Source organism: Salvelinus fontinalis, chromosome 38 (genome assembly GCF_029448725.1).
Source record: "Salvelinus fontinalis isolate EN_2023a chromosome 38, ASM2944872v1, whole genome shotgun sequence".
NCBI lineage: Eukaryota > Metazoa > Chordata > Actinopteri > Salmoniformes > Salmonidae > Salvelinus > Salvelinus fontinalis.
This window is the reverse complement of record NC_074702.1, coordinates 26,756,204-26,773,150: the sequence shown is the minus strand read 5'-3', so window position 1 is coordinate 26,773,150 and position 16,947 is coordinate 26,756,204. Positions and strand designations below refer to the sequence as shown.

Sequence of the window (16,947 nt, the reverse complement as noted above, 5' to 3'; positions counted from 1 at the left end):
TTGGTGGTACAGATACGTGATGCGGTTTCAATTGTGAAGTATGGTGAAGCTCTTAGGTCTTCAGTATCAATAGGTGAAGTTGACAGTGTATTCAGGAAATACACTCAGTCAATGTGTTGGAAGGTGAGGTCAAACATAGATTGAACACTCCATACAGTAAAAACCATAAGCAGTAATATTAGGGACAGACAACAACAAAAATCCAGACAAAGCAAATGAAGTTGCTTTAAATGTACAAAGTTGCACAGGTCTTTTATCAGTATTTGAAAATATTCAACAATGAAAGATAAGTAATAACAATAATTCATATCAACCAGAACTATAATTAAAGTCAAAGTTTTTCCTCTTTTACAGAAACACCTGAGGGAAGCAAATGAAAAAGCAATGAAAATAATGATGTAATTAAGTCAAATAAATCACAAAAGAAACTGAAGATAAGCTAATACAGGGGACCCTTACATTCATCCAGGTCTGTACAGCAAATTCTCTCTGTATTGGACAGCAGTGATGATACGAATAAGGATGAAATAGGAAAGCGCCGTTCACATTCCCCTCTACTGAATACATTTTAGCAAACCCTTAGCCTCAAGCCTAACTTTCCCCACTGTGGATTTGAGAGAGCCGGAGCTCTCGATGAGGGCTGTTAACTTTGGCAGGCATATTTGAGCCCAGTCATACTAAGTGACTGAGACCAGCTGTGGTGATCTTGCCTCTGGGGTGGTTGTGAGTGCTTGTGTTACAGTAGCAGGACTGACACTTGTGTTGGAGTCACAGAACTGACACTTGTGTCACAGTGTTACAGTAACAGGACTGACACTTGTGTTGGAGTCACAGAACTGACACTCGTGTCACAGTGTTACAGTAGCAGGACTGACACTTGTGTTTTAGTCACAGGACTGACACTTGTTCTACAGTGTTACAGTAACATGACTGACACTTGTGTTACGGTGTCGGTCACAGGACTCACACTCGTTCTATAGTATTACAGTCACAGGACTGACACTCATTCTATAGTGCTACAGTAACAGGACTTACACTTGTGTTACAATAACAGGACTGACAGTTGTGTTAAAGTCACAGGACTGACACAATGTGAAGTTATGCTCTGAAAGGCAGTGTCCAGGAGGATTCAACACAGACTTGGCCTGATGAAAATATGTCACCAGTATTGTACTCGAAACAAATTATAAGGACAAAGAATTTATAAAAATGGGCCCTGGACATGTAAGACATCTCTCCAACAACATCTTCAGTTTTCAATTTGTCCCATGCCTGTTATTATTCATTTAACCTGTTTCTGCAAGGAAACTCTGAATAAACAATCCTTTTCAAGGTGGATTTTGAGTATTACATTTCACAATTGTCTATACATTTAATATTCAACACCATTCAACCCTCCCTATTAGTCTGTCATCTTACTCTTGGTCAAATCTCACCACAAAGATGATGTGTTAAGGGAATTATGAGGGGGTGAACAAAAAAAAAAAAACTTTGGTCAAAGAGACAGAGAAAAAAGCCATAAAAAAAAGCAATGACAAGATCAAGTGAAATCATTAATTGATTGCGGTGAAAAAACGGAATCAAAGCAAAAGCTCAGTGGTTCTCTCTCTCTCTCTCGCTCACAATATGGCCCATAATACAGCACTCTTCCCATTACATTTGGGTCTGCAAGATACTCTTGGTTTCCTCACAGAGGAAAGAAGGAAAGAAAAAAAGGTGCTCTTTTCATGAAAATCATGTTCGTCCTGATTGTCCACAGAAAGTAACGCCGGCAGGAAGTAGTCCCGACCCGGCTCAAGATTATACAATCACAGCGTATACGACAAGATCCTTTACTGGAAAGGAATTGAGAGTCTGTGACAGGGCCCAAGGGACGTTGGCCCTGCATTTTGTTGCGGTGTTGTTACCTGTGTGTAATGTTGTCTATGTGTGGGTCTATGTGTGTGTTTTGTGTGCATGTGATGTAACAATACGTGTTACTCTGTGTCTGTATCCAGGTGAGTTGTGCAGTGGTTGTACAGTAGGTTGCTACTCCGAGGTTGTCTTGTCGTGTGTCCCTCCCTCCCCCTGTAGGCAGCTCTTGCGGACAACGGGCAAGGGGTGAGCTTCTGTGTTGAACACCCAGTCCTCCAGAGGCAGCAGGTCATCGTCAGAGAAGAGCAGGTATAGATACCTGAGAGGGACAAACAGAGTCAGTGTCTGGGGAAACGAACGGCTACAATAAAGGATTGGCTGGCTAGTTTTCTCCTAGACTACGGGTATCTAAACAAATACATCATGGCTATAATGCTATTGTATGAGCCAATAAAACATGTTTTAGTCATGGTTGGGCAGTGATAGATTTATTACTGATGTAACGACATGACATTCTTTGCTTTTGTAAAACAAGTCTCTTTTGTAATGTCTCACAACTATTGAATGAATTATTGAATTATTGACGAATACAATACATGATGAACAACAGCAAGGTGAAGCGTGTGCTTTATTTAAAGCTTGTCTGGAGATTCCCCCCCCCCCCACAATAAAAATCAAAATTAGAATTCATCTTATCTCTCGTGAAAAGAGTTAGTATAAAACACAGCTTTCTCCATTTTCCCACCAAGGTTTTCAAGGGTTCTTTCTCTAAGGGGGCCCAGACGACGCTCACACGTTCCTCACGGTCTGAAACAACATCACTATGTGGATTGTCCACATCACTTAACCAGCCCATCACACACGGAGTCTGAGAGGGGGCTAGATGGAGTCTTTCAGCTGAATCTAAATGGGAATTCCTCAAAGTCTATTCCTTTCATGATAAGGTTTGTCTGTAAATGTTGAAATTAAAATACTGTGCTTGAGTGCACTCAATATATTGTGTGAATATCTTAGACTAATGTGAGTGTTCTCACGATAGGCAGACCAGTCAACAGGGTGGAAAGTGTAAACCATAGCTAACGAGAAAACATTTCTTCATGCTTTAGAGTCTAAGCCAGGGGGGTGGGGGTTCTAAGCTAACGTATGGAATTGTTTTAAGATGGTCATACCAAGGATCATTTATCTATTTGATATCAAGTTTTAGGACCCTTTAAGGTATAAAAATAAAACTATTATTTGATGAAACACTGAATTTAGCCTTACTGCTAGCAGCCCATTGAAATGCATTGAATAACAGCTTCATACATGGATAAACAAACAGATAGTTCCCCCAAAAATCTAAAGGAAGTTTGTTCTGAACTGTCTATCCTATATCTGAGAGATAAGGAAGATCAGGAATGATTGTCCTTTCTTGTGAGGCTTGTGGGCGTCCTGGAGCAGAACAACCAACATGTAGTCTCATCTTCCCATCGAGGGCTCAAACTACCACAGACGTTTTCGTGAGAAGACAGATTTCTCGGGATGTCTCATGGTCTGACAAACCCCGCTCTAGCTCTGCCACCTTTCACCGGAGATGCGGAAGGGCGACATCGGTGGATGCAGTGGATTGAGAAGCAGCCGGTGAAAAAAGATATCTCGAGCTTAAACTAACAGATTTTGATGGGGATTTTTGTATTATGCTAATTCCATCGACTCTAGGGGGCTTTAAACTGCAATTGCCATTTACTTCTTACTACTTCTCAGAAACTGTAAATGCCACTTACACTTAGTGGAAGAAGCTCTGTAGCCGTTTACAAATCAAAAAAAGCTAAGTGTTTGCTGGTATATTCTCAGTAGCGGGGGGGATGTTGACTTTGCCGTGTTAGACTTACTTGAGTGTCTCGGAGAGGAAAAAGCTTTGTTGCATGTTATCGTGGCTGACTGTCTGGGCGTACACGTCTCGGATCCCAGAGAAACCAGCTTCGACTCTGCAGTGTTGCTCCAGAGCCTGGGGAGAAGAATAGAAAGAAGAGAGCAGGAGGGACGTTAATGTCAAAATGGACATGTACTATACCAGTAGTTAGCCAATGGGCACAGACAGTATCTTCCTACCTATCGACGTAATGACTGCAATTCATATCAAATCAAACTTCCAGTAGTAGGACTGCAGCTCTCAAGTACTGGAGTTGCGCAACCCTAATAAGGGAACGTAAGGTTGTTTACGGAGAGCCAGAGACAGATGCGTCAACCTCGTACCGTGTCCTCAAACGCCCGCTTTTACCTCACAGCACACTCACCTCGTACGACACCAAACATAAAGCCTACTTACATTAAGGTCTTGTCTGGGGCACCGTATACAATATTCAACGGCATCCAGTAGCACGAGTGAGAACAAGAGTTTGGGGTTGAGGTGGTGAATGGGGGCAGAGCTAATAACGTGGCTCCCAACCCCCTTAGCCGTTGCCATGGGGGTCGGGATGATAGATTTAGCATTCATGCTGTGTGATCAGACTGACACATGCATTAATTATGGGGCACAAAGGTTGACAAAACGCACACTTTGCTTCTTCTCGTGCAGATGCAACAGGAAGAACAGGGGTCTGTGTTAATTATGGTGCATTAGTCTGCTTTTGTCAAGGGGCAGTAATATGCTAATCAGCCTGGCTAGTTCTGCCCTCACACTGCCTTGACAGATGTAGCATCGAAGGACCTTGATCATGTTCAATTATATGTAATGTACATTAGCTCCTCGAGAGAATACGCATGGACAGAGACCAGTACAGATGTCAGATCTCAATTTGATTCCTTTTGTCGCAGGAGGAAAATCAGATTTAAAAAATCTATTGTTTTATTATATGTCGAAGGAAAGCAACAGGTATAATAAATGGTTGGTTTTCTCAGTGCCTATGTGGTCCAGCGGTTACAGCCACTAACCCCGGCACACATATGCCAGAGTCGGCATGGCTTCGAATCCGGACCACTACCCTTTGACTCATGGATGAATGTCTTTTTGTAACGCATTAATTCCACGTGTTTACAGGATTCATTCCGCAGGGTTACAGCACAGCTGTCAAACTCATTCCACGGAAGGCCCGAGTGTCTGTGGGTTTTCGCTTCTCACTCGATTGACGAATTAAGGTCACCAATTAGTAAGGAACTCTTAAATGAAAGGACAAAAATTTAAAACTGCACACACTAGGCCCTCCATGGAATGAGTTCGACAGCCCTGGGTTACAGGGTTAAAACCGAAACAACTCGAAGGTTAACAGTTTGGGGTAGGCAACCCTATTCCTGGAGAGCCGCAGTGTATGCTGGTTTTTGATTTAACCGACCTGGAAGACCAGGTGTGTTGAATTTAGTCAATCACTGAACTGATCAATTAGCTCAGTTTGTCAGTTCAGAGATTGACTAAATTCAACACACACGGTTGGTATTGTAATCAGAACAACTTAGTCCTTTTTGAACAGAAGGGCGATGTATCTATTTGACAAACATTCTGTGCAATAGAAATAAAGTTTATAACCGTTTACCACGGCAAATCTACTATGGCAATTTACCCTACACTGTATGAATGTAAACTGTTGGTGTAGCCTATTGTTATTATTTTATTTGTTTCCTATTCATCTTATCCAAAAGTGTCTGGTATGGTCATTTCTTATCAAGGTCAGGGGTCAAATATCCCTGGAATAATATTTGAAATGTGTAAATAAATCAAGTCAATCAGGGGATTGAGTTATTTGTGCCAGAAAGGCGTGGTAGGCTGACATGGTAGGCCTATATGTGAGCGCTGAAGGCAGTGACCCTAACAGCTAGACCACCTCAGGCCACGACCGAACTCAATTCTGACCTTAGGATACACTTGACACTTGTATGTTGTAACCTAGTGTAGACCAATATTTATCTTGTGTTATTAAGCTATATAAAACGACAGTTCCTGTGATTGGCTGCATTTCAGATACATTTTTGTACATTTGAATGTTACAGTAATAGGACATAGGCAAAGAATTTAAGCGAGCGAGAGAGAAAATGATTTTGATAGCAAGCCCTGATCCAAATGACTCGACTGCCCCCACATGCAGGAAAGATAACTGCTGTTTTTCGGGGACTCATTTGAATTTCCTGATGCAGCAGGAAAATTCTCTGCCACAAGAGTGATCAAGTTAAGATCCGACATCTGTACGTGGGATATGTCTCTACTGAGGTTTTGAATCATATTTCAACACATTCCAGAATCCAGGTTTTATTGTTCTTTACACATCCTTGTTAAATGCACTTTAAGGATAAGCGCCAGATCTCCACTCAGTTTAAACTGCTAATCAAAGTGTAACAAATAAAACCAGAAGATATTTTGGAGATTAAGCACCAGAGTAATAAGTCATTCGTTTAGTGACATTATGAAGACTGTGCAACGTTAACGTCTGTGTGACTCACCTCCACTGCCTCCCAGCCCCACTCCCGGTACTTGGGGTCATGGGTCAACCTCCACATGTACATGTAGCTCTCGATGACCTCCGGCCGCAGGATGTAGTATCTGTCACTCAGTCTGGTCGCTGTGGCTTCCGCCCCGCCGTCGAATCGGAATGCCTCGGGCCCTAATTTTGTAGCTAAAGGGAGATTAGAGAGACACAGATTGAACAGATCACTTTAAAAAAACCTGGGGGATGAGGAATATTATTTCAGTCAATTTATTTTTAAGTTAATAGTTTGTTCAATCAGTCTTCTGAGGTACTGAAACAAATCAAAACTAATCACATAGTTGTGGGTGAATTAGCAATGCACTATAAATACTATAGCCCTCGCACAGAATCGGGATTCTGACATTACGCTCTAAAAAGTCATTGAAAATGAGCTCTACAATAAAGACCTTTTCCCCAGTTGGTCTTGTAACCCAGATGGTCTACACATTCTGTTTCTGTTAGCCGGCTGCCACTCTGGAAGGCCATATCGACAGCATGTGAACAGGATTCCCATCTACAGTAGCACAATGGTTGCTATTCTGGGTAGAAATGTATTTTACATTTGGAGTTCAGGTTAAGACCATTGACATGGCAACATTTCACATTCTGAATTTCAATCAGGACGAGTGTGTATTTCTACGTATGTCACATGACGCATGTTTAACATATTGTGTTTTTTTCCCCCAAACCGTAGTAGGATATTTGCCAGGTGGTTTGCAAAACCCTTACCAAAAATCACACACACGTTGAGCTTAAATTTCACATGTGAAACCATATTTTTACATGTATTACATTTAGAGTTCACATGTTAACGCGTGAAGAGAATAACATGTTTCACCTCACATGTGAATTGTCATTTGGAATATCGGATATGCAGTTATATTTCACATGTGGAATTGCAAGTTCACATGTGGGGTTGAAATAATGTTATTCCCCTCACATGCGAAAAGATGGTGTTACATGTTGCAGTAGCAAAGCTTCCACTGGTGGAATTAGGGTGACCACATGTAAAAAGCCCAAATGTGGGACAAGGGAACAATTTTGCAGGACTATCGCGGAACAGTGGACAGAATTGTAAAAAATCTTACAGGTTAATGGATCACGTTCAAATGGGGACATAGTTCTGCTGTATGAAGGTCACTGCCGGTTAAAGGGGCAATCCTTAGTAAGTACATCCATTTTAGTACTTACTCACTGTAGTCACAACATCCATCTGGCAGGAGAGGAATGAGAGCAGCAATGGCAGCAGTGGCATTTCACTCCTTGACATCATCACCTTACTATTTCAGTACACACGACCGACTCCAACTTTCTCAACTCTTTTAAGGACAGAGAGCCCATCTGTCTTTTGAACTATTGACTGTTTTATGTTTCTATACATCAACCTTCATCTCCTCCCCAACAGCGAGGCACATTAGCCAATGACGGAAAACTTTCAGAGATTTTCTCTCGTGTCTGAATCGATATAGGGATGTAAAGATGGTGCTGGAGGGTAGGGCTGCCGTCTTAACGGCTCTTAAGTTGAGGCTAGGGGGTGCTGTTGTCACTATTTATGGAAATCGTGTAATTTTTGAAACGGCTTCCTACTAAATTCTTGATCGTACAATATGCATATTATTATTATTATTGGATAGAAAACAGTCTCTAGTTTCTATAGCCGTTGAAATTTTGTCTCTGAGTGGAACAGAACTCATTCTACAGCAATTTCCCTGACATGGAGTCAGATTTCACACATTTTGGCCCCTGATCTGGAGTCAGTTAAAAGGCCACTGTTATTGCTATGAGTATACAGACACTGCTTACGTCTTCCCCTGGATGCCTTTACGTGATGACGATTTGAATGGTATCGATTGCGCAATCACAGCCCCTATAAAACAAAAACACGTGTAGGTAGGAACTCTTTTCCAGGTGCGTCAGGCGCGCGGAGGACACCGACCTACTCTTTTTCCAAGCATTAGTGTAGCCAGTTATATTTCTCCGGTCATGTTTCTACTCGTTATAGGAGTTAAAAACATCATAAGGTAGTTAATTTAAAGTGTTTTATAGCAATTTATATCCGTTTAGTGCGATTTTGGGACATTTATTTCTGAGACACTGTGAATCTCTGGGCACGGTTCCAGTTCATGCCGAACGCAATGGGCATTTCTACATGGCAAGAGGACAGCTTTCGACCAAAAGACGATTAGACCCAAGAAAGGATTCTTTGCCCAAGATTCTGATGGAAGAACAGCTCAAAGTAGGAACAATTTATTATGATAAATCGTGTTTCTGTCGAGAAATGTTAATCGCTTATGACGCCATCTTGCTAGACGTAGCTTCGCTTGGCGCAAACTGTATTGAAAAGTAAGGATAATTTAAAAAATGTAAATCGGCGATTGTATTAAGAATTAAATTGTCTATCAATCGCTGTCCACCCTATTTTTTAGTCACGTTTATGAGTATTTATGTATACGACTAGATCACTGTCTAATATGGCGCACGACATTGTCTGACCAGCTGGGCAACTTTTGTCATTGTCTAACCATGATTTTGGTGGCTAAATATGCACATTTTCGAACAAACTGTATATGTATGTTGTAATGTGATGTTACAGGAGTGTCATCTGAAGAATTCTGAGAAGGTTAGTGAAAAAATATATTTTGGCTATGTTTACGTTATCGCTCTCTTTGGCTAGAATCAATGCTCTGGTAACGTTTGCATATGTGGTATGCTAATATAACGATTTATTGTGTTTTCGCTGTAAGACACTTAGAAAATCTGAAATATTGTCTGTATTCACAGGATCTGTGTCTTTCGATTAGTGTATGCTGTGTATTTTTAAGAAATGTTTGATGATTAGTAATTAGGTAAACACGTTGCTCTATATATTTATTCTAGTCCATTTGTGACGGTGGGTGCAATTGTAAACTATGACATCTACCTGAAATATGCACATTGTTCTAACAAAACCTATCCTATACCATAAATATGTTATCAGACTGTCATCTGATGAGTTTTTTTCTTGGTTAGTGGCTATCAATATCTTAGTTTAGCCGAATTGGTGATAGCTACTGGTGTTGGTTGACAAATAAAAGATGGTGTCTTATGCTAATGAGTTTAGCTAATAGATTTATATCTTTACATATTGTGTCTTCCCTGTAAAACATTTTAAAAATCGGACATGTTGGCTGGATTCACACGATCTGTGTCTTTCATTAGCTGTATTGGACTTTAATGTGTGAAAGTTAAATATTTAAAAAATATTTTTTTTTTGAATTTCGCGCTCTGCCTTTTCAGTGGAATGTGGGGGGGGGGTGTGCCGCTAGCGGCACCCCAGTCCTAGACAGGTTAACCAACCATGCTATTTAAAAAAAAATGTTTTGCGTTGTTCGTAACTTGTTTTGTACATAATGTTGCTGCTACCTAAAAGTGCTTCTAGGCATCAGAACTGGGATTACTAACCTCAAATTGGAGAAGGATTTCTTCTCCAATGAGTCAGACGCGAGGGATATACTACAGACACCCGACCAGACCCAGATCCCCGTGATTCGCTGGAAAAGGAAACGTAGGTTTCGCGGAAAGAGATCAGGATGCCTTGTGAGGATCAGGCAATAAGTGCCTAATCTGCCCTTGCCTTCTGTTCTGCTAGCTAATGTTCAATCGCTGGAAAATTTATGGGACGAACTTTAAAGCGCGTATATCCTACCAATGGGACATTAAAAACTGTAATATCTTATGTTTCACCGAGTCGTGGCTGAACGACGACATTAAGAACATACAGCTGGCGGGTTATACACTCTATCGGCAGGATAGAACAGCAGCCTCTGGTAAGACACGGGGCAGGGGCCTATGCATATTTGTAAACAATAGCTGGTGCAGTCTCGAGGCTTTGCTCGCCTGAGGTAGAGTATCTCATTATAAGCTGTAGACCACACTATCTACCTAGAGAGTATTCATCTGTATTTTTCGTAGCTGTCTACATACAACCACAGACCGAGGCTGGCACAAAACCACACTCAATGAGCTGTATTCCGCCATAAGCAAACAGGAAAATGCGCTCCTAGTGGCTGGGGACTTTAATACAGGGAAACTTAAATCAGCTTTACCTAATTTCTATCAGCATGTTAAATGTGTAACCAGAGGGAAAAAAATTCTAGACCACCTTTACTCCCTCACCCTCCATTTGGCAAATCTGACCATAACTCTATCCTCCTGATTCCTGCTTGCAAGCAAAAATTAAAGCAGGAAGCACCAGTGACTCGGTCTATAAAAAAAGGTGGTCAGATGAAGTAGATGCTAAACTACAGGACTGTTTTGCTAGCAAAGACTGGAATATGTTCCAGGATTCTTCAGATGGCATTGAGGAGTACACCACATCAGTCATTGGCTTCATCAATAAGTGCATCGAGGACTTCGTCCCCACAGCGACTGTACGTACATACCCCAAACAGAAGCAATGGATTACAGGCAACATTCACATTGAGCTAAAGGCTAGAGCTGCCACGTTAAAAGGAGCGGGACTCTAACCCGGAAGCTTATAAGAAATCCCGCTATGCCCTCCGAAGAACCATCAAAAGGGCAAAGTGTCAATACAGTACTAAGATCGAATCATACTACACCGGCTCCGACGCTTGTCGGATGTGGCAGGGCTTGCAAACTATTACAGACTACAAAAGGGAAGCACAGTCGAGAGCTGCCCAGTGACACGAGCCTACCCTACGAGCTAAATAACTTCTATGCTCGCTTCGAGGCAAGTAACACTGAAACATGCATGAGAGCATCAGCTGTTCCGGATGACTGTGTGACCATGCTCTCCGCAGCCAATGGGAGTAAGATTTAATTGGATTTGATTTGACCTTTAAACAGGTCAACATTCACAAGGCGGCTGGACCAGACGGATTACCAGGACGTGTACTCTGAGCATGCGCTGACCAACTGGCAATTGTCTTCACTGACATTTTCAACCTCTCCCTGTCTGAGTCTGTAATACCAACATGTTTCAAGCAGACCACCATAGTCCCTGTGCCCAAGATCACTAAGGTAACCTGCCTAAATGACTACCGACCCGTAGCACTCACGTCTGTAGCAATGAAATGCTTTGATAGGCTGGTCATGGCTCACATCAACACCATTATCCCAGAAACCATAGACCCACTCCAATTTGCATACCAAACCAACAGATCCACAGATGATGCAATCTCTATTGTACTCCACACTGCCATTTCTCATCAGGACAAAAGAAATACCTATGTGAGAATGATATTCATTGACTACAGCTCAGCGTTCAACACCATAGTGCCCTCAAAGCTCATCACTGAGCTAAGGAACCTGGGACTAAACACTTCCCTCTGCAACTGGATCCTGAACTTCCTGACGGGCCACCCTCAGGTGATAAGGGCAGGTAACAACACATCTGCCACGCTGATCCTCAACACGGGGGCCCCTCAGGGGTGCGTACTCAGTCCCCTCCTGTACTCCCTGTTCACTCATGACTGCACGGCCAGGCACCACTCCAACACCATCATTAGGTTTGATGATGACACAACAGCGGGACAGTAGGCCTGATCACCGACAACGACGAGACAGTCTATAGGGAGGAGCCCTGACCATGTCGTGCAAGGACAACAACCTCTCCCTCAACGTGATCAAGACAAAGGAGATGATTGTGGACTACAGGAAAAGGAGGACCGAGCACGCCCCTATTCTCATCGACGGGGCTGTAGTGGAGCAGGTTGAGAACTTCAAGTTCCTTGGCGTCCACATCACCATCAAACTAACACGGTCCAAGCACACCAAGACAGTCATGAAGAGGGCACGACAAAACCTATTCCTCCTCAGGAGACTGGAAAGATTTGGCATGCGTCCTCAGATTGTCAAAGGTTCTATAGCTGCACCAACGAGAGCATCCTGACTGGTTGCATCACTGCCTGGTATGGCAACTGCTTGGCCTCCGACCGCAAGGCACTACAGAGTGCGTACGGCCCAGTACATCACTGGGGTCAAGCTTCCTGCCATCCAGGACCTCCATACCAGGCGGTGTCAAAGGAAGGCCCTAAAAATTGTCAGAGACTACAGCCACCCTAGTCATAGACTGTTCACTCTGCTACCGCACGGCAAGCGGTACCAGAGCTCCAAGTCCAGGTCCAAGAGGCTTCTAAACAGCTTCTATCCCCAAGCCATAAGACTCCTGAACAGTTAATCAAATGGCTACCCAGACTATTTGTATTGCCCCCCCCCCCCATGCTGCTGCTACTCTCTGTTATTATCTATGCAAAGCCACTTCAATAACTCTACCTACATGTATATAATTACAACAATTACCTCGACTAACCTGTGCCCCCGCACATTGACTCTGTACCAGTACTCCCTGTATATAGCCACGCCATTGTTAATGCTGCACTTTAATTATTTGTTATTCTTATCTCACTTTTTGGGGGGGATTTTCTTAAAACTGAATTGTTGGTTAAGGGCTTGTAAGTAAGCATTTCACTGTTGTATTCGGTGCATGTGACAATTAAAATTTGATTTGGCTAGAAGACGGGGGCCAGCCGGCCCTGTTGTGTTGATGGCACAGATCCAGACAGCAGAGAGGAACGGCAGAAGGAGAGACCCTTTTAACCTCCTTTCTCACTCCAAAGGCATATCCAATCCAACAGAAGCTAAGAGGCTCGGAAGTGAAATATTGAGCAGCCCTCTAATGAGAAGGGGGAAAAAATGAAAAGCAGAGGATGGCAATATAAAGGAGGAGGCGCCTTTTGGGTGGGGAGATCAAAAGTCTTCTAAGTATATCGAGAAACCTGTTATGCGATGAGTCACATTAGCTGTATTTTCAGGATGAAACCGGTCTGCTCACCTTGCGGTGGAAACACCCAAAATTGATAATATATTCCCGTTAATTTTCAAGGCCGAAGATGAGAAATCAAGTTCAAGCGAGTTTTTTCCCCCAAAAGTGAACACAACTCATCATTTTTTCTCTCAGTCTTTTAGATTTCTTCGAGTTCATTCTCCATCCAGACAGTGCACAGTAAATAAAGGATCGTTGAAAAATGTTGGGTTGAATTGACTCTACTGGGAGTGTTCTTAACCCTCGGGAGTGATACGCTCCCTGGAGTTAGTGTTGATAACTGGAGTTGATTGGGACACAGTACTTTTACCTTCATTAAGAGTAACCATAATGTGACACTATAAATATTTAAATAAGGCTTTATACCCTTATAACTCAAAGGAAGTAAACTGAAGGAGACATTTACTCTGCTGGAGTTGATTATTAGTTTTAATTCGTTTTTTATACTGAAAAGAATAAAATGGCAATTAGAGTTAAATTTAAGCAACTCTTTGCGAGTTGGATATTTACTCCATTTAGTGTAATTTTAACTTACAAAATATGAACACCATGACCAGAATAGTTAACAATATAAATAGTTAGAATAATTTTAACTATATATATATATCATATAAACCCCAAAATAGTGTAAAATGAACTGTGTGTGTGGAATCTCATCAAGACTGGAGGATCTTGGGCTTGTTTGATCTTTGGCCTGTGGTCTCTGTGAGACTCTCATTCTCTGTTTATTTTTTACAAATGACAGACATCTTGGTCTTTTCTCCATTCTGAATCACCACTGACTGCCTTCAAATTATTACTGCTTTCAAAAGAGGTCTGGTAGGACAGCATGAGTGCACATTGAAGTGTCGAAAGATGATAAAGAATAATTTGGAATAACTTGTGCTCCTCACACCAGAGACATGAGGTTCTGCAGCTACCTGTAGCTGCCAGCTAGGAGTGATTCTCTGGTTTATTCAGGGGGAAATTAAATGTAAATTGTCTGCAGATTTTTTTTATTTGCAATATGACTCAATCTCTCCCCGACGAAGGCCATGCAGCCGAAACGCTTCAGAGTTTTAAATCTCTGTTTCCATTGAACATGCCATACAAATAAAGGCATTTTAATTCATTATATGAAGAGTGACCTGGTCCCCCATCCTTTTTGATGACCAATTTACCTCTTTTACCAAAGAGAACCTTCTATGTACAAAAACCTACTATGATCTTTATATTTTGCTCTTTTTCTGGGGGTCACCAAATTCCTTCACTTAACAAGATAGTCTAACAGCATTGTAATTTCACTGACTTGATAATGTCCTGCACAATAACAGGAAACACTGTAATTGCTCTGAATACACAGAGCAACATCCAGCCATTGGATATCCAATATCCTTAAATACTCATCTCATACTGTACCTGTCCTTGTTCACACAGATGTCCTATACTCAATGCCTTCCCAGTCCTACTCACCAGATCTACTATAGCTCTCGTGGCAGGTGTGCGTAATCTCTGCAGCCAGGTCCAGGTAGTGCTGTCTCTTCTCTGGAGCTCCGTCGTCCGCTCCGATCACCACCATGCCCCCGGAGAAGCAGGCCAGGTGGCCCATCTTGTGGTCCAGGATGCCCCCCCTCCACTCCGCCATGTAGGTCAGCCCACCAGGGGACTTCTGCACCAGGTTAGCCTCGATAGCCTGGGGGACGATTGACATTTATAAATGGGTGAGACACAGATAAATCTATAATAATTGACTGCAGCATTTTTTCAACTCTGTGTTGCTCTGAATCCTGCTGGAACTGTGATGGGGAAACATGGTTAGCATTTATACTAGCCTGGGGGGGGGGGGGGGGGGGGGGGGACCAAGAAAACATACACAGGCAAACCTCCACTCACATACAGTGGAATACAGCTTTCTACCTTAGAAATAGAACCCAGGCGTTTTATTCTAGTCATTCTATATGTATGATTTCAACTCTGTGGGTTCTGAATGCTTCTGTTACTCTGAAACTGAGATGGTGAAACATCAAAAAAGACTGCAATTGTTTTTCAATTTAAATCTGATCCAGGAACAAATTCTGGAGAAGCAATTGGAAGGTCTGGAATACAGTTCTATCTACAGCACAGGTGCCATGGCAGTGCTGGGATGTCAGCTGTTTCCATTGGTGTGTACCCAAGTTGTTGTAGGGCTTCTTCTATCAACAATGTTCTGTGGACGCATGTTTTGTAGACCTACTATCTATGCACATTGCCAATGTGAACAACGTGTCCATATTGGTTAGTGTGTCTGCATTTATGTATGGAATTATTTATACATCTTATAACACATTCTATTCTGATTCCAGGAGAGAGGTGGAAACAAAGGAGAGATAGAGGGATGGAGAGAGAGGGAGAGTGCGAAACAGAGATAGAGAAACAGGAGAGAGACTTGAAGTTTCTCCCACCCCTGTTGCAATGTCTCCTGCCAGAGTTTGTCTTTTTTTGGAAAGTCAGGAAACAGAGTAAGCTCTCTCTCTATCTGATATATATATATATATACAATACATAGCATAAACTTTGATGAAATGGCCAATCCACTGCCTAGATAGCTGAAACAAGTTAATCTTGCTTCTAGCGCATAAGACATTGATCCCCGCCATTCTTATTTTTATGGATGGCACCAGCGGGAATCAAACCCGCGATCCTAAAACCTAGCAAGCATTTCTTACTAGCTACGCTTGAGAGCATTATACAAACACAAACAATATGGCTATGGTGTGATACCAGAAAACTATAACTATTTTAAATACCAGGCCACAGGAGAGAGATTGTCTATAATTAATGTATTTGCCTCTGGCTTGACCCTCCAATGAGCAAATAGTCTCATCAGCCTAAAAGACTAGTGTCAATGGTATTTAAGGAGAAGATATTGTGCTAATTGATGGCTGAGGGATTAGGTGTGCGTGTGTGGAGGAGGTTGTGTGTGTCGTGCCATGTTTGTGAGTGTGTATGTGTGGTGTGTGAGTGTGAGTGTGTGTGTGTGTGTGTGCGTGTGTGTGCATGTGTGTGTGCGCGTGTGCGTGCAGGCTTGCTTGTGTCTGCTTTACGACAGAGCCGTGGGGTAATGGAGCCTTGTCCTTCACTCAGCACTCCACAGTACACAGTTTGCTATGTGCTGATGGTGATTATTACCGTATACGTGTGTTAGCTCATGTGCATGTTTGCGTGTATGTTTGTGACTTTGTGTGCACACGTACACGCGTGTGCATGTGTCGTGTGTGTGTTTGTGCATCACAGGTTGCTGATACTTGTTATGTAATACTGTAAAAGTATACCGAATTCTAAAGCTACAGCGATAACAGACCCCAGTCCTCCTTTCCGTTGTTCCCTCCATCCATATAGCCTTCCATATTGCATATATCAATTCACAACAGTGCCTGCTGAGATAGAGCGGCCCCCTGACGACAGCAGTAGGTCCCTCTCTGTGCGCTATATGGCATTTCTCCTACCTCCAGAGCACTGTAGTACATCGTCTTAGCCTCCTCATCCGTCTTGTCTGACATCAGATATGATTTGATCAGATACTCGTAGAAGCTATCCCCCAGGCCGCCAATGGAAACGTGATCTGGGAGAGGAAAAGGAGAGACATCTGACATTATCTCCACACGGGGGAGGGGTCTTTTTCACAAAAATTACTCTGCAGTCTCACAGGCAGGCGACCTTGGGTTTACTAAACCCAATAACCAATGAGTCAAATAGAATCAGAGTATACGTGGGAATCTCTTGTGGGGTATGAAAGACTGACTGATTTGTAGATTCATACTCTGGAGTAGCCTTAGCACAGAAAATAGCATTGTCATTATGGCTAGCTTATCACGT

General features: G+C 42.5%; 1 protein-coding gene across 3 annotated transcripts in view; it reads right to left on the bottom strand.

Annotated features, from left to right (window-relative positions):
• Positions 1-221: 221 nt before the first annotated feature.
• The window catches only part of LOC129837231 (mannosyl-oligosaccharide 1,2-alpha-mannosidase IC-like), a 210,754-nt gene continuing 194,028 nt past the window's right edge, over positions 222-16,947 (bottom strand). For all 3 annotated transcript variants that reach the window (XM_055903228.1, XM_055903230.1, XM_055903229.1), the window contains exons 8-12: positions 16,578-16,693; positions 14,566-14,785; positions 6,265-6,437; positions 3,726-3,841; positions 222-2,173 (exon numbers count right to left, since the gene is read on the bottom strand). In XM_055903228.1, coding sequence (XP_055759203.1) covers positions 2,029-2,173; positions 3,726-3,841; positions 6,265-6,437; positions 14,566-14,785; positions 16,578-16,693 — 770 coding nt within the window. In that variant the 3' untranslated portion in view covers positions 222-2,028. The remainder of the gene's footprint in view (positions 2,174-3,725; positions 3,842-6,264; positions 6,438-14,565; positions 14,786-16,577; positions 16,694-16,947) is intronic.